A 20612-nucleotide genomic window follows, 5' to 3' on the forward strand; every position below is an offset into this window, starting at 1 on the left:
TACCAGTCTTTTCCCTGAATTGAGGGTGGGGTGTTGGGGAGGTGGTCTAAGAATCCCCGACCACTCCTTAGCCTGAGATAAGTTTAAAAAAAAGTCTGAGTGCTACCACACTGGACAATAAATATCTGTGGATTTATTTTGCTTTGCTCTAGAAACGCAGCTGATCTGGGAACAGCTGTCACAGACCTGATGAATCACTCATTTCTCGGGGCCAGCTTGGCCCTTCCCCCTTCTCCTTCACTCTGAGTCCACTGGCTTCCCTGGAGCTGGAGGTCCCAGGCCCCAAGAGGCAGGCGCTACCATGTCTTAGGCGTCATCAAAGTTCACTCCACTGGCTGGCTTCTTACTGCAAGGACAGAGAGACATGTGAGGAAGCTGGGCCTGGGGGGGAGGTCCCTCATCCTAGGAGATGAGAAAGAGGGCCTGAGCTCTTTTCCAGGGGGGCAGGGCAGGGGGTACCTTTTGAAACCAGGATTGATGAGTGACTCTCCGGGCATCCATTTCCTGGTTGCAGGGCCCTGGGCACCTCTTCGAAAATCTGGATCTAGGGCACAAAAGTCTCCTTAAGCTTTTCCCCAATCACCCCAAGGGGCCATATCCTTCAATCCCCCTTTCATCGACCCCACATGAGACTTTCCTGGGGTAAAATATGGACACAGGGCTGCACGTTCGCCTCTGAATCCAACCGCCTCAGCTCAGAGAGGGTCATAACTATGTTTGGGGGCACAGGGAGCCTCCTTTACTCTTCTTCCCCGTAGGCTGCTTCCTACCTGGCAAAAACACCTGCTGCCCTGCAGTCTGGGCTCTCTTCTTGGGGCTGGGCCTCTCATCCTTCAACGCTGAGAAAAAATACGTTGGTCACACAAGGAATTCTGTGTTCTAGGACGACTGGAGCCTTGGCTGCTCCCGCTCATTCCAGCACGCCGGACTCGGGGGCTATCCTGTGTGCTCAGAGCCTCAGAAGCCGAGCTGGGGGAGGGTCAGTGACTGTCCTGACTAGAACTTGCATAAGAAGCGTCTGGAGGCTCCTCAGCAGTGGCTGCCCAGTCTCTACTGTTAGGGCTCCCTCAGTCTGCCCAGGCTTCTGAACAGTTCTAACTACAGGGAGGTTCCCAGGACACGAAGCTTCCACCTTTCCCGGCACTTCTGACTTCTAGGGTCAGCGATGGAAAACTCGCACACATGACGCTATAAATACGGGCAGCAAGAGCCAGGGCCAGTGCAAACAACTTGGCCAGAGCAGGCCGGGTCCCTAACCGAGGTGAGTGCCGGGCTTCCCCAGGGTCCAGGGTGGGCCGTACCTGCCAGCTGCCTCTCTAGCCCGCGAGCTTGCTCTGCCAGGCCTAGCATCAGCGCCTGCAGCCGGGGAGCAGCCTCACAGTGGGGCACCTTGGAAAGGTCAAAAGTCAGGGTTTTCTCTTCCTTGGAGATGGTCAGGGACGCGCTGCTGTCCTCCTTCAAGGCCAGAGACACCGCGTGCTGGTCACAGGCAACCCTGCGGGTCAGGAGAGGGAGCGCTCAGAGCTGGCCGGGGGCAACCAGGAGCGGAGCGCCACCCCCAGGAAGCTCACCTGAACCAAGCCCAGTAGTCCTCGGCCCCGTCCGGGTCATGCTGGGCTCTCTGTGGAGCAACATAAAGCCTGCTCAGCCTGGGGGCCCTGGCACTGGGCCTCAACTTCCAAAGGGAGGGGGGTGGGGGCGCGGGATGGAGGTCAGACGACCAGCTTAGTGTGGCACTGGGGGGGAGGGGCAGAATGGAGAGGCAGAGATGGAGACCCCGGACGGTGGGGCACTGGGGGGAGGGGCCTGTGGGATGGAGACGTGAAGGTAAAACGCCCAGTTTGGGGTGACACTGGGGGGAGCGGCAGGATGGAGACGTGGAGACTGCGCGGGGTGGGGGGGGCAGGACGATGACAGCGGAGTCGCACCAGGCTTGGGCCGGCCTCGGGGCGGGGGTCCGCAGACGGAGTGAGGACTTAGCTCATTCCGGGGGATCCCGCCGGGACCGGGGCGCAGACACCCACGTGTTTCTGCAGGCTTTCCGGGGTGAAGCTGGTGCTCCAGAGCTCCAGGGCATCGGTCACGCTGCGGGACAGGAAGGAGGGTCAGGGCGCGTGCAGACGAGGCCCCCCCCCCCACGTTCCCCGCTCTGGCCCAGCCCCAGTTCTGGTCCCCACAGCTACAGCCCGGCAGCGGCAGAGGAGCAGGACTCCCACGGCGCCGGGAGGACGGGGCCCGCGCCGCCCCCCAAGCACTCACTAGAGGTTGAAAGTGGGGGTCCCGCCGAGGTCTGCGTCCCGGCCCGGGCGCGCGGGGCCCTCGCAGTAGCACAGGTAGCGGGGCTCCGGTCCCGAGGCCTGCGCCGGCACCAAGCACAGAGAGCCGGGCGCCGAGGGCCTCTGCATGGTGGGAGCCGGGAGCCGGGGCCCCCCCGAGGGCCGGCCCCGGAACGGGCGGAGCTCCGGCGCATGCGCGCCGCCCTGGGCCTGTACGCATCTGTCAGGTGCGGATGGAAGTCATGGGTGAGGAAATAAACCTCCCCCAGACAACTAAGAGACAAATAAATAAAAAAATTTGGGGTAGCAGACCTGCCGCCGCGGGGGACGTACGGCGGGAGACGCAGCGAGCGCTTTAAGGAGAAGCGGGGGCGGGGCGGCCGCCTCCCTAACCCCGGGGATCCGGGAGCGGCTCAGCTCGGTCCGATCGAGAGTAATTGCTCTAAGAATGGGGATGCGAGAACGCCCCCGAAGTTCTGCCGTCAGTACACGATCCCACACTATACTAACAAGTTTTCGGCCACCTTACCCCTCCTGCCAGTGCTATTGGTGACTAGTGTGCGCGTTTAAGGAAGACGTCACTGCCCATTTGTTTGACTTCACCTGCATTTCTAGCCTTTCTCCCTCCTCACAACAAAAAAATAAAAAGAAGGAAAAATTCAAAAGTAATATCCGTCATATTATCCTAGTCTTCTAGCACGCACAGCTCGGCATTGGCTCGCTGCAATTTTCTTTTCGGCTCTAAACCTCCTCCTTCCATTCCCCCCTCCCCCCTCCGCTCTTTGGGAAAACCTAAGAAACAAAACTGTTAGAAATGCTGGGATAACTGGGGACAAAGCCCTGATTTCAAGCCCGGGAACTTCACGGCCGCCTCTCCGGAAGCTGGGGAGTGGGCCGAAGAGTCCTTGTTTCCTGCCTGACGCTCTTCCTCCGCGGGAGTCTGAGTCCCCTCTCACAGGGCACTTGCGACTGCACTCCACCCAGTCAAGCCACAAACATTTATTAAATCCATACAGTGCCAGGCCCGCGATAAGCAGATCACGGGCAAAGAGCAGGAGCGTCCCGTGTCTAAGCCTCTCATTTCCCAGCCAGACCACACTAGTAGATCGCCGGGGGCCGGGACATGCTGGGCTGGGACTGCAGGTGTGCCAATGCAGTGAAGACCCAAGAGCAGAAACACCTTGACTTTCTCGGTAGTATTATCTATCTCCTTACTACACCTACCAAGACCTAATTTTCCCCAGGCTGAAATTTCAGCCACGGTCACGGAGAGGTAAGTAGCCCCATCTCAGATCCTGCAGCAGTCAGGAGGACTGAAATACAGCCTCAAAGGAAACTGAGATGCCCTTAGTTGCATGTTACCAAGAGAACAGATCAGAACCAGGGGAATAATTTATACAGTGACGACATCATAAGAAAAAAGCAGCTTTAGAAGACCTCGGAGCTCTGACGTGCAGAGGCTCTCCTAGACATCTCCAGCGCGGAAGAGGCAGGTAGACATGGACCATGTCCTGCTGAGCCGTCCCAAAGGACAAGGAGAATGAAAAGCCAAGCTCTGCGGCCTGCTCTTTGAAGGGTGAAGTCTATCAGGCCTACCAGGGCCTGCAGAAGAGAGAACTTAGTAGAGAACATGCGGGTCTTTATTGTTTTAAGAGTGTCAAGGGAAGAGAGACTAGCTTGGTCCCACAGGGCAGAACTGGGTAGTGATTGAAAAGAGCACTAACTTGCTCATTCGATTAGATCAAAACATGGGGGCCAGGGGGAGGGAAGGACAAATACAGAACAAAAATATTTATAGCAGTTTTTGTGTGGTGACAAAGAGCTGAAAGCTAAGGGTTCAGCCGTTCCCAAATTACAAATATCTGAATATGATATGGGTATTATTGTGCCATAAGAGATGATGAAAGAGGCAGTTTCAGAGAAACCTGGGAAGTTTTTGTGAATTAATGCCGAGGGAATTGAGCAGAACCAAGAAAACAGTTAATGCAATAGCAACCACATTGTAATGATGAACAATTTCGAAAAAATTAAGAATTCTGATGAATACAAGGCTCACCCAAAGGACCTATACTGACGAATTACTCATCAGCTGACAGAGAAGTGAGGAGACACACACATTTGGACCTGGCTAATGTGAGAACTGAAATAGGTCGGTGGTACAATGGATTGAGTCCCAAGCTTGGAATCAAGAAGACTCATCTTACTGAGTTCAAAATTGGTCTAAGCCACTTCCTAGCTGTATTAATCCTGCTCGTCCCAGTTTCCTCATCTGTAAAATGAGCAGAAAAAAAGAAATGGCAAACCACTCCACTATCTGCCCCATAGTCACATAGTCAGACGTGATTGAAATGACTGAACAACCAAAAAAATGCAAGGGACTGGTCCATATAAAGTGCCAGGAGAAATTTGAAGGTGACATCACATTCAATCGGGGTGCTTGGAGAGGACTTTATGGAGAGGATGGTATAACTTTATTATATGAATTAAACTTCTGAGATGGGATGGGGGTAGGTAGCCTTCACTAGGAATGGGAGGGATGTCAGTGATAAGAAGAGTCAGGATGAAGACCAGTAGCCCATTTAGCTGGAACGGAGAGGTTGGGAGAGAATAGAATGAAATGGCTGGGAATATACATTGCAGGTGGACTCTGGAGAGCCTTGAATGCCTAGCTAAAGAATTTGCATATTCATTGCTCACTCAAAATTTTTTTCCCCCCTGAGGCTGGGGTTAAGTGACTTGCCCAGGGTCACACAGCCAGGAAGTGTTAAGTGTCTGAGATACGGATTTGAACTCTGGTCCTCCTGAATTCAGGGCTTGTGCTCTCTCCACTGCGCCCTCTAGCTGCCCTCTCACTCAAAATTTTTGGCAGTATTGTTACATGATCAAAGTGGGACATTGGGAAGTGATGATGTGTACAATGTTTTTGAAGAATAAGAGGGGAAAAAAAGAGTGTGATTTGCAAGAACAATCCCCAAGATGTGAAATAGTTTTAATAGATAGATAATAGATAATAGGTAGAAATTTCTCAAGTTATTTGGTAGAGTTAAAACAATATTAATACATGGATAAAGTCTACAGGAGACAGAAAGGCTAGTCAGCTGGCTATTTTCGTAGCCCAAAGGAAGGATGATAAGAACCTGACCTCAGGTGTGACAGTGGAAGGGAAAGGAAGGACAAATTTGAGAGGTCACCCGGTTCTGCTCCCATTATGAAATTTTTGTGCTTCTGCACCAAGCCTCCTCCATGCTTGGAGTACTTTTCCCCCCACAACTTTGTAATCTCTAGCTTCCTTTAAGACACATTTCAAATGTCATTTGCTACACGCAGCTTTTCCTGGACTCATTTCTAAAGTTACCTTCCATCTAATCTCTTGGTATCTTGAACAGAGTTTAATACGTACATTTTGTGACTAATGTCATATTCCAATGCGAATCTTATATAAGTAAATGTTGAAAACTAAAAAATTTAAAATAAAAAAAAAAGAAAAATGTGTACATGCTCTTTCCCAATTGATCAGTAAACATTTATGTTTACTATTATTTTTTATTATTATGTGCTAGCCACACTGCTGGGGAGTAGATTAACTACTCAGCCTTTGTTTCCTCATCTGTGAAGAATATTAAAAATAGCACCTACTTCACCAAAAGATGGTGAAGCTCTAGTGAAATAACATAAGTAGAGCTCTTTGTAAAGTTTAAAGTGATATATGAATGTTTCCTATTATTATACAAAGTGGGGGTGGGGAAGCTCCCCACTTTCTAGGGCATCCTCTTTGGAAAGTAAGCTCCTAGAAAGCAAGGACCTTTTCTTCCCTTTGTGTAATAATAGATAGCATTCATATATCAGTTTAAGCTTTGCAAAGAGCTCTACTTATGTTATTTCCTTTGACTCACCCAGCTAGCAGCCGATGTGGCAAACATTCATCCGAATGTATGCTCCTTGAGGGTGAGAGTCTGAGAGTCAGTTTTTACTTTTGTCTTTAGTTCCTAAGCACTTAACAAATGCTTATCAGTATAAATCTGCACTCCCACCTCTATCTTTTTTCATATCTTTTAAAAGCATTTTAAAGCCAATTCTTTATTTTTTCAAGCATTTTACAAAATTTTCCCCTCTCACTTACCTCCACCAAATGAATAATTTAAAAACTTTGTTTTAAACAAATCACCTTCTAATAACCTTTTTTTCTAAAATAATATTTTATTTTATTCCCAATTACATATGAACACAATTTTAACATTCATTTTTAAAAAAATTTGAGTTTCTATTTTCTTTCCTCTACCCTGAGTGAATAAGCAGTTTGATATAAGTTGTACATGTGTGATCATGCAGAACATGTTCCCACCTTTCAGTCATGTTATGAAAAAAAAAAAATAAAGTGAAAAATAGTATTCAATCTGCATTCGTACTCCATCAGATCTTTCTCTAGGGCAGCTAGGTGGCACAGAAGATAGAGCACCAGCCCTGAACTCAGGAGAATCTAAATTCAAATCTGGTCTCAGACACTTAACACTTTCTAGCTGTGTGACATTCTGGGCAAGTCACTTAACCCCAATTGCCTCAGCCAAAAAAAAAAAAAAAGATCTTTCTCTGGATGTTTGTTTTTTTCATCTTGAGTTCTTTGGAGTTGTTTTAGATCATTATATTACTGAGAATAGCTGTCATTCATAGTTGTTCAACATATAATATTGCTGTTCTGATTCTGCTCACTTTGCATCAGTTCATCAATCTTTTCAGATTTTTCATCAGGTTTTTCTTGTTATTTCTTATAGCACAACAGTAATCCATTACAATCATGTGTCACAACTTGTTCAGTCATTCCCCAATTGATGCATATCTCCTCACTTTCCAATTCTTTGCCAGCACAGAAAACAATTTAGCAAACCTAGTAGCCACAGTTGGCCATATCTAAAAATATGTCTTTCTTTGCATTTTAAATCCATCATCTCCTTGACAGGAATTTATGGAGTGTTTGATCTTCAAGTTTCTAAAAGTTGTTTATCATGAGGTCTGAAGTTTTTTTCTAAACATTATTTTTCTTTATAATATTGTTGTTATTGTATAAATTATTCTCCCAATTCTGATTACTTTTCTCTGCATCAATTCACTGAGGCCATCTCAGTTTCCATAGAAACTGCTCATTTCATCATTTCTTATGGAACAGTAATATTCCATTTCATTTTTATGCCATAATTTGCTTGACCTGTATAAGGTGAATACTGTATAAGTTTCCAACTTTTTGTCTATTATAAAAAAGTCTCCTACAAGTCTTTTTAATACATAGGGTTCATTTCCTTTTTCCTTTGATCTCATTTGGGAACATGTTAACTAGATGGATTTAGTTACTTCTGGAGCACATTTTAGTAACTTTTGGAGCATAGTTCTAAATTGCTTTTCAGAATGAATAGACTAATTCACAGCTCTTTTAACAGTGGCTAAGTATGCTTGTTTTCACATTGTACCCCCAACAGCTGTCATTTTTTTCTTCTGTCATCTTTGACAATTTGATAGAAGATAGAAGCATTAAAATTGCTTTAATTTGCATTTTCCTAATCATTATGGTCAGTATAATTATAATATTTGTAAAGTGTTTTTTTAGCACTTTAGCCTTATAGGACATATTGCAAGTTCATTAGTAAAGGCTTTCTCTTTCCCATTCCTTATCTCTGTGAGTGATTTGGAACATTATTTTATATGTTTTTCTTCTTTGAAAACTGCCTGTTTGGGCATTTAGCTATTTGGGAATGGTTCTTCATCTTATAAATTTGAATCAGTTTAGTTTCTTATATATCTTAGATTTAAGATCTTTATTAGAGAAATTTACAACAAAGATGTTTTCCCCAGATATCTTTCCCTTCTCATTTTAACTGCATTAAATTTCTGCAAAAGCTTTCTGATTTTTATGTTTATAATCGTTCATCTTGTCTTCTGTGATTCTTTATTGCTTGTTTAGTCATAGGCTATTTTCCTATCCATAGAATTAAAGGTAATTTCTTCCTTTCTCCTCTACTTTGTTTAAGTCTTTATCTTTTATGCCTAAGTTAAGTATCCATTTAGTTTATCTTGGTATATGGTGTGAATTTTTTTTCCCAAACTGCTTTTCAGTTTTCCCAGCAGTTTTTATCTAATAGTGAATTCATATTCTAGTAACTGAGGTCTTTAGGAATATGAAGCTCCATGTTTGTTTGCTTTGGCATATAATCTGTTCAACTGAATAACCTTTTTATTTTTTAAATCAAAACCAAATTGTTTTGATTACTTTTCTGCATTAGAATTTGAGATCTGTTATAGGTAATATAGGCAATATTTTTGCTTTTTTCATTATTTCCCTTGAGATTTTTTTTTTTGCTTTGAGTTTTTCCATATGAATTTCATTATACCACCATTTCTTCCTTACCTGTCATTAACATCTCCCCATCTCCTATACCCCCTTCACCCCACCTCAATCCCAACATTCATTGAACCTACTCTTTTATTTGACTGAGGTCTCTAGTCATTCAGATCCTTTTCCCTCCCCAAGACTGTTAACCCTTCATGGTAATGCTAGATTCCCAGTACCATCTGGGCTCCATAGTTAGTCACTTTTTCTTCAGTGAACTGCTACCATCCTAGATTTCTCACTTTGTTAAGTATAGTAATCATCCCTGCTCCAGTGGGATTTTACCAGACTTGATGAACTAACTGGCTCAAAGACCTCACCTGCTAGTGTATTGGATAGAGTACTGAACTTGGAATTGGAAAGGCCTGGATTCAAATTCTGCCTTAGATGCTATGACCATAGTTACCTCTAAAGTCACTTCTAGTTCTAAATCCTATACTTCCATTGCTTCACCTTTTTCCTCCTTAACTCCTGACACTACAGCTGTTTCTTCAATATCCTTTTGATCCATGTTTCTCCAAGATCTTCAAAGACCAGATCCTGGAACCAGACCCCACCTTCCTACAGTGAACACAACCAGCTCCCTTCATCCCCTGCTGGGAGAGAGACAAGCCAAGAATTTATCTCCAGACTGTTCAGCTTTACAAAAGGGAGCTAGGGTATGAGTTAGGGAAACATTGAAAGGCAGAGTTTAAAAGACAATGACCCACGGGAAGCCTGGAATCTATTTAAACAGCTCTAGTTGAAAGCCTCTGCTAAATGTGTAAATGTGTGCCCAGGAGCAAAAATTCCAGGTGTGTGGAAAAAAACCCAGTCTGGCTAACAAGCAATGACCCCGAAGCTCCGGCCTGGAAGGAACATCACTCTTAAACAGGTCTAAGCCAGAACCGGAAGGCATAGGTGTCGGCAGATCAGCGGCAAAGTCATGTAGACAAGCAAGCCAAATAAAATATGGGGAACTGTTTGAAAGGCCCCAAGCAGAAATGGCAAGAAGCCAGTGAAATGGCCAATGGCCCCAGAAATGACAAGGGAGTACAGTGAACGGAGCAATTGACATGGAGTAAGACCTGAGCTCAGTTCTTGCCTCAGATACTCACTACTGTGTGAACCTGTACACTTACCCTCTGCCTCAGTTTCCCCATCTGTCAAATGGGGATAGTCATAATAGTTACCTCTAGAGTTGTGAGAAACAGTGAAATAATATTGTAAATATTACAATATTTACAATAAATAATATTGTGAATAATATTGTAAAGCCCTTTGTAAAACACTGCATAAATGCTGTTATTAATGAGAGACATAAAACAATGAACTAATTTATTTTCCGTCTTTTCTATTGATAGTGATTCTGGATCAAACTTTGCTCATAGCTCAGGATATTCTAGAAAAGTCTATAAGAGAAGGATAGATTTCCTCACTAGGAGGGGTGGGATAGGGTCTGACTGAATGCCCTGAAGGAATTCAGCGGTGAAACTGGGAAAGTGTTTTGCCAAAATGTGTGCAGCCTTTATGTGGAGCTTGGGGGTTTGTTTCAGAGGAAAGACTATATCTAGCCCAAAGCCTGATGGTTTCTGGTGGAAACCAGAGCTGAACGTGCCTGATGTTTCTGCGCCTGGTTTGGGGGGTACAGGAGGGCAGGGGGCTGCCATGGTCGTGATAAGGAGGCAAGTGGCCTCCCATAGTTCCTAGCACCCAGCCTCCTCTGGGCTTCTGTGTTCTTTGCCTAGCAGGGAAAAGAGCCAGGCTAGTGGGTAGGCCAGTTGTGTTAATCCACTTCAGCAGCAGCCCTTATGGAGATGTGACCTGACAGCTGCCCACCTCAGAGCTGAAACTGCGGGAGACCCAGGAAAAGCTGTCCTAAGGATCATGGGGTTTTAGGTCGGACTTACGCGTAAAACTTCCTCTGTGTGTGTATGACTTCTTCTAATCCTTCAGTGCAAGAATTATCTTGTTTTTCTCTTATTATTTCCAACTTGACAAATATTAATACTTGATAAGTGTTCATTCATTCATTCATTCATTAGCAGGACTGCTTTTCTCTCTATACTCCCTTCCCAGAAGAGTCACTGCTGGTAGTCACTATTATGCCAGAAACTCAGCGGAAGGTGGTATTTATTGAGAAGGATTCTTGGCTACCTCCAGAACCCTATTCCAAAGCCTTACTTGACACGGGGCATTTAGTAATTTGCCGGGGGCACAGTTGCCAACAAAATAACAGGGTGTGCCAAGAGGCCTGCAGAGACCCCCTCCCCCCCAGGAGGGGCTAAGCCAGAGCTGCGTTGGCCCAGGACAACGGTCTTCTAGCCTTCCTCCAGAGTGCCCCCAAACAAATGTGAACAAATGGGCTCCACAGCCAGTGGAACCTGGCAGGGCACACTCCTGGGCTGGTGGGGCTGGCATCTGCTGCCAGCTCTCACTGGAAAATTACCCTCTGAGCTGGGTTGCCCAGCTAGCTGCCCTCTGTGTCTCCTTTCTCTATTTTTCATGGTCCCCGGACAATGTCTGAGCTAGTGCTGTGACCTTGTGGACAGAGATGGAACTACACCTGCCCTGTCACCAGGAGGACATCAGGGGCTTAGAGGGAAGGACTGGCCCCTGTTCCAAGATCAGGAGCTCTGACAACTGTTCTCCGGAAAAGAAGATCTGATAGTATTCTCCCAGCACATCGCCAAGGAACCTGCTCTTGATACCTCATCTGTGTGCGTCTGAGTAAATATGTCTAATGAAAGAATTACTTAAAAAAAATTAATGATGATTTCTTTAAAAAGTTACATCATTTGATCAATTATGATACACTTATTCTTCTCAACAATTTAGCGATTCAAGGCAATTCCAAAAAACTTTGGGTGGAAAATGCCATCCGCATCCAGAGAGAGAACTATGGAGACAGAATGTGGACCAATGAATTCTAATTTCACCCTTTTTTGTTTTAGTTTTTTCTCCTGTTTTTTTTTCCTTTTGTTTTAATTTTTCTCTCCCAAATGACTCATGAAAATATGTAAAAAATGAATGTACATGTATATCCTAATAAATGAGTATCCAAAAAAAAAAAAAAGACTACAAAACAAACAAACAAAAAAAAGTTACAATGTTGTTCTTTCCCAGTGACTCTTTTCCTGCTTCCCCTCTCTCCTCCAGCCTCCCTTGTAAAAAAGAAATACAGTTAAAAAATTAAATCAACACATTGGCCATTTCTTATGTCTCCTTTCATACCTAGAGTCAGGACTTCTCTCAGATGATAGAAAGCATGTTTCATCATCAGTCCCCGGAAGTCACAACTGATGGGAATTCTGAAATCTTTCAATGAGATCTTCTCAAAGGAAGAATTTCTAATCTGCCTCCCGTGGCCTGATTCCCCACCCCATTTCACCCCCAAACTTAAAGATTCTTTACATGTTCCATCAGTCTGTGGTCTGTTGATCTCCTCCTGACCATCTGAAGGGTCTTTATAGCCAGTCCAGTCTCCTCTCATGATTTTGCCAGAACTGGAAATAGGGATGTGGATGTGGAGGAGGAGTAGGCACTTAAAAACTTAGTAAATCACTCACAGTGTCCATATTTCAGCCAATTCTCATTATAGGCTTTGCCAGTCCTAGGGTTCAAATATGTCCTGGCTAGTCACTTAGATTTTCTGAGCTCCCAACCAGCTATTTCCAATTTTCTGGGCCAAGTCTAACCTCACCCAAGCATATTATTTTAAAAATAGACTTTTATTGATATATTTTGTATTTATATACTCTAGATTTTCCCTTTTATCTCTCCGCCTCTTCTCAATTGAGGGACCATGGCTTGTAACAACTATTTTTTAAGAAGAAGAGTTTTTTAAAAATCATCAAAGAAGATCTATCCATAAAAGGGAAAAAAAACAACACAAAACAAATCTGACATTGTATTGTATGCAACGTGTACACCCATTCTCAGCAAAAGGGTTTCTTCTCACATTTCATCTTTAGTCCAAACTTGGTCTTGCTTTTTAAAATTCACTTTTTTTTTTTAGGTTATACATATACATTCATTTTTTACATAATTCCATATGAGTCAAATTGGGAGAGAAAAATCAGAAAAAAGAAGCAATCATGAGAAAGAAAAATAAAAGAAGAAAAAAAGGTGGAAATAGTGTGCATTGATCCACATTCAGTCTCCATAGGTCCGGTATTTTCTACATTTTTTTTTTTTTCCCTGAGTCTGGGGTTAAGTGACTTGCCCAGGGTCACAGAGCTAGGAAGTGTTAAGCGTCTGAGGTTAGATTTGAACTCCAGGTCCTCCTGAATTCAGGGCTGGTGCTCTATGCACTGCGCCACCTAGCTGCCCCTTTTAAAAAAAATTTTTTTCCCCTCCCATATTTTCTATCCAAATTTATTGCTTCTCAATTGATAAATGATCAAAGAATATGAACAGACAATTTTCAGATGATATTTAAACTATCTATAGTCATATCAAAAAATGTTCTAAATCACTATTGATTAGAGAAATGCAAATTAAAACAACTTTGAGGTATACTACTTCACACCTCTCAGATTGGCTACATTTTATTTTTAAATTACACTGTTTATTTTCAAAACATATGCATAGATAATTTTCAATATTCACCTTTGTAAAACCTTGCCATTTGAAATATTTTTCTTTCCCTTCCTCCTCCCTTCTCCTCTAGAAGGTAAGTAATTCAATATATTAACCATGTGCAATTCTTCTATACATATTTCTGCAATTATAATAATGCATGAGAAAAATCAGATCAAAAAGAAAGGAAAAAAAGAGAAAGAAAACAAAATGCAAGCAAATAACAACAAAAAGGGTGAAAATACTAGTTGTGATACATACTCAGTTCCCATGATCCTCTCTGGGTGTAGATGGCTCTCTCCATCACAAGACCATTTGGAACTGGCCTGAATCACTTGCATGTTGAAAAGAGCCACATCCGTCAGAATTGATCACTATATAGTCTAGTTGTTGCTGTGTATAATGATCTCCTGATTCTGCTCATTTCACTCAGCATCAATTCATGTAAGTCTCGCCAGGCCTCTCTGAAATCATCCTGCAGATCATCTCTTATAAAGCAATATTATACTATAACTCATTCAGGCATTCTCCAACTGATGGGCATCCAATCGAATTTCTAGCCACTACAAAAAGGGCTGCCACAAACATTTTTGCACACGTGGGTCCTTTTCCTTTTTTATGATCTCTTTGGGATGCAGGCCCAGTAGAGCCACTGTTGGATTATAGATGTATATTCATTATTTTGCCTGGGGGCATGCCCACTTTGATAACCCTTTTGTCATAGTTCCAAATTGCTCTCCAGAATGGTTGGATTCATTCACAATTCCACCAACAATGCATCAGTATCTCAGTTATCTCAGTTTATCATTATCTTTTCCTGTCATCTTAGCCAATCTTAGAAGTCTGAAGTGGTACCTCAATTGTTGCATTTCTCTGATCAATTGTAATTTAGAGCATTTTTTCCTATGATTATAAATGATTTCAATTTCTTCATCTGAAAATTATCAATTTAGATCCTTTGACCATTTATCATTTGGAGAATGGCTTGAATTCTTATAAATTCTCTATATATTTTAGAAATGAGGTCTTTAAAAGAACCCCTGGATATTAAAAAATTTTTCCTTCCCCAGTTTATTGCTTCTCTTTTAATCTTATCAAAAACATTGGTTTTGTTTGAACAAAAACTTTTAACTCAATATAATCAAAATTATCCATTTTGCATTCCATAACGTGCTCTAGTTCTTCTTTGGTCACAAATTCCTTCCTTCTCCACAGTTGTGAGAGGGAGACTAACCTTTATTCTACTAATTTGCTTATAATATCATTCTTTATGTTTAAATCATGGACCCTTTTGACCTTATCTTGGTATAGGTTATTAGATTTGTTTCAGTGCCTAGTTTCTGCCACACTAATCTCCAATTTTTCCAACAATTTTTGTCAAATAGTGAGTTTAGATGGGCTAAGTTGATAGGAAAAGTTAATGATAAATGTTGGAGGGAATGTGGGAAAACTAGGACACTAATGCATTGTTGATGGCATAGTAAAATGATTCAACCATTTTGGAGAGCAATTAGAAACTATACCCAAAGGGCTATAAAACTGCATACTCTTTGATCCAGCAGTGTTTCTACTGGCTCTATATCCCAAAGAAATCATAAAAGAGGAAAACAACTCATATGTGCAAAAAATGTTTTGTGGTGGCAAAGAACTAGAAAATGAGTAGATTCCCATTAATTGGAGAATGGCAGAATAAAATTTGGTATATGAAAGTAATGAAATATTATTATTTTTATGAACAGGCTGATTTTAGAAAGACTTGGAAAGATTTACATGAACTGATATTGAGTGAGAAGCAGGAAAACATTGAATACAACAACAGCAAGATTGTGTAAAGTCAAGTATGACAGATTTGGTTCTTCTCAGAGGTTCAGTGATCTAAGGGAATTCCAATAAACTTTGGATGAAATATGCTATCTGCATTTAGACAGAGAAGTATGGAGACTGAACATAAATCAACAAATGATAGGTTCACTTTTTTCCCATTTTTTTCCTCTTGTGCTTTTTCCCTTTTATTCTGATTGTTCTCTCCCAAATAATTCATAAAGAAGTGGCAAAACAATGAATATACATCTATAACCAAAAATGCTGTTTTTATGCATAACTGGAAAAAATAAAAATTTAAAAATTAAAAAAACAAAAACACCCCCAAAGTTTATTGGAATTACTTTAAATCACTGAATTTCTGAGAAGTACCAAGTCATACAATCTTGTTGTTGCTGTTTAACATTCACTTTTAACTATTTTGTGGTGGTTCATTCTGTTTATATTATTGTAGTCATTGTGGATATAATTTTCCAGTTTCTGCTTACCTTATTTTGCTCATATAAGTCTTTTCCTGCTTATTTATATTTATCATATTCATTATTTCAGTAATAAGCCATCATCAAATGTCCATTTTAGTTCTTGTGTTCTCAAAATCAGTGACCAAGAATTACCCTTCCCCTTTACTTTCAGTGAAGTCCAACTCAAATGTACCAACATATTCTCTGAAGACTTCTTTTAACACTCTGTGAACTTCTCTTCTCACACTTCACATCTCACAAAGTATTTTGTTGTGAAATCCTTTGATTCACTAATTCCATATTGTGTTTTCAGGAGTTGGCTTCCTACTAGACTAGATGCTCCATAGTATTTGTGACCATGTTATTGAAGTCATCCAAGTCTTTGAGTTCTCCCTCAGCCCTTCTATCCAATCCAGGGCCAAGTGTTTTTCACTCTACTTCTATCATTTTCACATCTATTCTCCCTCCCTTCACTCAAATGGTTTACCATCCTTCCTCATGCCTTCATCACTGCTACATTACTTGCCTTTATCATCTGCACTGTTCTAATTGATCTCCTTGCTTCTTTTCAATCTTGACCCTTTCCGGTCTATTTTCCATAAAGTTGCCAATTTCTCTTCTTAAAGAATAGATTTGGAAATGTTGGTCTCAGAACCAACTTGCTGGGCTAGGGGAGAACGGGAGGATTTACATATAAGAAAGAATTTTCATTTAATTTAACATTTTCTCCATCACTTTCTTAAGTCAAGACAATCAAGAAAAAAATAAGTCATGTTCTGGTTTGCGCATTTGCTAATTTCTGAAGTATATATGCTCACAATGAAAATTTAACAATTAATCTCCCTAGCCAGTTAGAGCTGGCCCCAGAACAACTCTGAGTCACTTCTTGCTCAAAAAGCTTCCCATGATTCACTGTTGCCTACAGCAGGACTCCTTAAACTTTTTTTTGCCCAATTTTTTTTTTAACATGATCTTAGGCATATAAATAAATAAAATAGGTATACAAATAAAACATTTACTGATAATAAGTCATAAAGAAATGTATTTTAAAACAATTTTAGTATACATATAATTTTATCATTTATTAATGAAAGCAAATTTGCATATTAATGAGATGGATGTGCTTGGTTGCTTTTTTTAGATGAAGAATTAAATCTTGGTAGAATATTTGATACTGCATATGAAAATTGGATGACAATTTAGTTTCCACAAAGTTATGAAACTTAATTAGAGAAATGCTGAGAAATGAAACTTAAATCAGAAAAATGAAATTGAAAACTAAGCAATGGAATCTAAAGGTTAGGCTGACAGAACAAAGAACAAGGAAACACAAAACCTATGCAATAAATTATTAGAATAAGCAACACATTATGAGATGTAATCAGGGATGGGGACTCATTCATATGGGGGAATTGGACACTTTGGTGAAATTGTAGTAGCTTTAGGATTCAGCCAGTGGGGAATCAGGGGAAAGACTTGTGTGTTTTGGGATAGGGAATAAAAGGCTGTGCTTTTGTGCTTCAAGGGTACTAGCTTTGACTCCTGGTCTTGCAGGAAGATAAAATAAAATCATTCCTGGATTCATCAGTGAATTGGTGTTCTTGCTAAGCCAGTTTTCTAAACTGCAGGACACAGAGCACTCAGAAACTTTTACCCTTGTCAAATATTTGTGACCCCCCACATTCAGTTATGTGACCCCATCTTTTGTTTGGCATTAAAAGTCCTTCACAATATGGTTTTTAGATGGTCACACCATTCCCTAATTCCCACCCTCCACCCTCCCTTCACTCTACATTGCAGCCAAATTATTCTCCTATATATGACATTCTATCTCCTGTCATTAAATTGCCTGTCCCCCATGTCTACAATGCTTTTCCTCCTCATCTCTGTCTGTTGATATCCTTAACTACTTTGAAACTTCAGTTCAAATTCCACCGAGTCTTTTTTGATCACCTCACTTAATAAATAGTGCAGATTTCTTTGTAGATAGTGTCATTTTACTTATCTATATCTATATTGCCTCTCCCTGCCCACTCCCCACGGCCACCCATGTAAATTCTTCAAAAATTGTGGTTGATTTTTGTTTTCTTTTTACTTTTATCACTCAACATAGAACAGAATATACAGAATAGGTGCTTAAAAATGTTTGTTGGATCAAACTGAGCTAACTCTAAACTTTTGGTTTTCCCTAACACCTAACATAGCATACTGCACACATTATTAATAAATAATCATAAAAGCTAGCATGAATTTAATATGATTTAAGGTTTGCAAAATGGTTTGCCAATATCATCTCATTTGATTTTCACAAGCACCATGTGAGATAGGTGCTATTATCTCCATTTTATAGATGATGAAGCTGAGCCTGAGAAAGTTTAAATGATTTGCCCATAGTTTTCAGCAAATTTGAACTGAAGTCATTGACTTTATGACCAGTGATCTGTTATCTTATGGCCTGTGATGGTTGTTGGAGCAGTTATTCAGTCAATAACAATTTATTAAGTGCCTACAATGTGCCAGGGTAAGTACTAGCAATATTAAAAGAGGCAAAAGACAGTCCCAAACCTTAAGGAGCTTCCAAATACAATGGAGGAGACAATGAGTGAACGAGGAGTATGAATAAACAAGTTACATTCAGACACAGATACACATACATGGAATAAATAGGAAGTGATTATGAAAGGGAAGTCACTAGAATTAAGAGAAGTAGAAGTGGGAAGAAGAATTTGGGGGGAGGTGAGTTCATCATCCCACTCATGTAGCAGAATCCCATCTCTTTTGCCCTGTCCCCCTGAAACACAGCTGCCTCTCAAGCAAAAGGCTTGTCCCTTTTGTCAAATGAAGAGAGAGTAACAGTTTTTTCCTTCAGTTGTGCTCCACCTCAGAGAATTTGAAAAGTATGTCCGTGTATGTATGTAGGGGTAGGGGTTCTTCCATAGAACCAGTCATTCATGTATTCTCTTTCCCTTTTTCAAATCCTAGTCACATATTTCCCCTTCATCCCTATCCCCTCAATAAATCCAAGAACTCTAGGACTTTCCCAGCATCCGTTTATTTAATATCAGGGCAGTGAGGAAGATTCTAGAAGGAAAGGAAGAAAAAGTCTCAGCCTGGGGCAATGCAAAGGGGGGAAGAAGGGGAACGGGTGATGGATGAGGCTTCAGCCTGAAGTCCAGCAAGAATCAAGTCAGCAGTCACTGAAAAAGGAGAACCAATGGTAAAGTTGACTTTTCCTTCTGAACTCTATCCATTCGGGTCGGTCTTCTCCACCTCCCAATGCTGCTCTACTCCCCAGGTTCTGCTCCCTTACTCTTTTAAACTGTATCAGTTCATCTTTCCCCTTTCAAGAATAGCTTTCTGCCTCCCAAGACAACCAACTAGCAATCATCTTAAATATACTGGAGACTATGTTCCAAAGGAACATAAAAAAAGCTGTCAGAGTTGGAAGGGAACATAACTCTTTAATGCTGGAAATAAGGAAACTGAGGCTGAGAGAAGGACCTAAGACTTATCTATAATCACCCAGGTGATGGCAGAATCCCAAAACATCTGACTCCAACTTTCCCTAGCTACCCTATGATCTTTCTGCTCTAGTGTGGCCCATGAAACAGATGGAAGCTTACACCATAGTCATGCTTACCTTGGGGAGGGCATTGTTACACACATCTGTAGGAAAAAGAAAATGACAGGGTAGGAGCTGCTGGGTCATGACAGATGATCCCCAAATCTAATGGGAAGACTGATCCACCGGGAGAATGGAAGAAACTTGCCTATGCTCACATAGCTAATAAGTGGCAAAAGTGGAACTAGGACCCCAGGTTAAGGCTCTTCACTATTAAGTTTTAAATGGCATTATTTAATTTTATTTCACTGCCTGAAGGTCCCTATCAGTGGTGAGTAATGGTATGAATAGGACTAGAGGCGTAAACTGTCACCGGTTTCTTTCCCTCTGCCAGAAAACTGAAAGTAGGACCAAGAGAGGGTGAGGGTATGGTACTAAGGATCCCACCTGATTTAGGGAATATGGCGCCCTGGCTGGGGTTCAGGTTCAATTTGGGTGCCAACTGTTGCATCCTTTGTGCACCTTCAGCAAAGAGTTCTGGAGAGCGGCCTGCAGAAATTAGTGAAAGAAGCAAAAAATAAGTGAGTAGAGAGAGACAGGTGAGTAAAGAGAGATAGCTGGGTAAATGGAACAGGTAGGGCAGTGGGAGTACTTAAGTGGGTAAATAGAGAGAATACAGATTGTTGAGAGAGACACACAGGGAGGCGAGTGAGTGCTATGGGTGAATGATGGGAGGACATGGATCAGGGAAAACAGGAAAGTTAATGGGATTTGTTAATTAAGTGGAAAGATACGGGTGGATGAGTGTGTGACACATGGTTCAGTGGAAGGGCTCAGGTAAGTGGGAAGACATAGCTGGGTGAGTAAGAATTCATAAGTAAATAAGTGAAATGGCAGCAGATGAGTTTCTGGGAGGAAAATAAGCAGGTATTAGGGAAACGCAGGGAGATAAATAAGAAAAACTAGTGGAGAAAACCACATCCCTTAAGCTGTAATGAGGAAGAATAAGACTTCGATGGAGAATAGGGGAAAAGGGATAAATCTGCACACTGAAATGAGGATGGGATAAGAATAGGAATGGGGATGGGAAGGGGAAGCAGCAAGATTATACATACAGTACAGCTGCATCATTACTCTTTGAGCGCCTCCCTTGTTCATCTTAATGCGAAGAATGGCATAATGTTTGTAGTCAGAGTTCAACACACTGATATCATCCTGGCCCATGCCTGGGGAGAAAGGGAAGACCCCAGCTACTTCCACAAAGTGGACTCCCCAGCCCAGAGCTCTTCTATATGATCTGGTTTGACTTCTACTCCCATCCTAAAATGGAGCAAAGAACTAAGCAAAAGCCCTATTCAAGGAGATATCTTTCCTCAACCATACCCAACCAGCCAGAGAAAATAAATCTATAACTCTCTTCATTCTCTTATATAATACCTGACGCCCAACACCTTCTTGGTGTCTAATCTTCATTCTTCTTGCTTCAATAAAACTTCCCAAAGTGAAAATGGCCCTTCCCAAAGGAGGGACTTCTCTCTCCTACAAGTCCTCACTAA

The 20612-nt window shown here is 41.8% G+C and overlaps 2 protein-coding genes across 3 annotated transcripts in view; both read right to left on the reverse strand.

Moving 5' to 3' along the window:
* Positions 1-113: 113 nt before the first annotated feature.
* PAXX (PAXX non-homologous end joining factor) lies at positions 114-2465 on the reverse strand. Of its 2 annotated transcripts, XM_074289092.1 has the most exons (7): positions 2260-2459; positions 2025-2085; positions 1572-1621; positions 1302-1495; positions 771-839; positions 460-544; positions 114-346 (listed from the first exon to the last, which is right to left on the reverse strand). In XM_074289092.1, exons 1-7 carry the CDS (start codon positions 2403-2405, stop codon positions 307-309), a joined length of 645 nt encoding a protein of 214 aa, XP_074145193.1. In that variant the 5' UTR covers positions 2406-2459; the 3' UTR covers positions 114-306. The 2 variants fall into 2 exon arrangements, with proteins under 2 accessions (XP_074145193.1, XP_074145194.1); XM_074289093.1 differs by lacking the exon at positions 771-839 and having other exon boundaries at positions 2260-2465.
* A 16103-nt stretch (positions 2466-18568) lies between these two features.
* LCNL1 (lipocalin like 1) overlaps positions 18569-20612 on the reverse strand; it is a 6829-nt gene continuing 4785 nt past the window's right edge. Inside the window, exons 4-7 of the mRNA XM_074285067.1 lie at positions 20172-20282; positions 19504-19605; positions 19135-19160; positions 18569-18691 (exon numbers count right to left, since the gene is read on the reverse strand). Coding sequence (XP_074141168.1) covers positions 18689-18691; positions 19135-19160; positions 19504-19605; positions 20172-20282 — 242 coding nt within the window. The 3' untranslated portion in view covers positions 18569-18688. The remainder of the gene's footprint in view (positions 18692-19134; positions 19161-19503; positions 19606-20171; positions 20283-20612) is intronic.

Source organism: Sminthopsis crassicaudata, chromosome 2 (genome assembly GCF_048593235.1).
Source record: "Sminthopsis crassicaudata isolate SCR6 chromosome 2, ASM4859323v1, whole genome shotgun sequence".
Taxonomy (NCBI): Eukaryota; Metazoa; Chordata; class Mammalia; order Dasyuromorphia; family Dasyuridae; genus Sminthopsis; species Sminthopsis crassicaudata.

Excerpts from the sequence above, each read along its gene's own strand:
- PAXX (XM_074289092.1), bottom strand. The coding sequence starts at position 2,405 with ATGCAGAGGCCCTCGGCGCCCGGCTCTCTGTGCTTGGTGCCGGCGCAG. Across the intron at positions 1,622-2,024 it reads CGGAAAGCCTGCAGAAACAC|AGAGCCCAGCATGACCCGGA; the intron begins GTGGGTGTCTGC and ends GTTGCTCCACAG. Across the intron at positions 840-1,301 it reads GCTAGAGAGGCAGCTGGCAG|CGTTGAAGGATGAGAGGCCC; the intron begins GTACGGCCCACC and ends ATTTTTTCTCAG.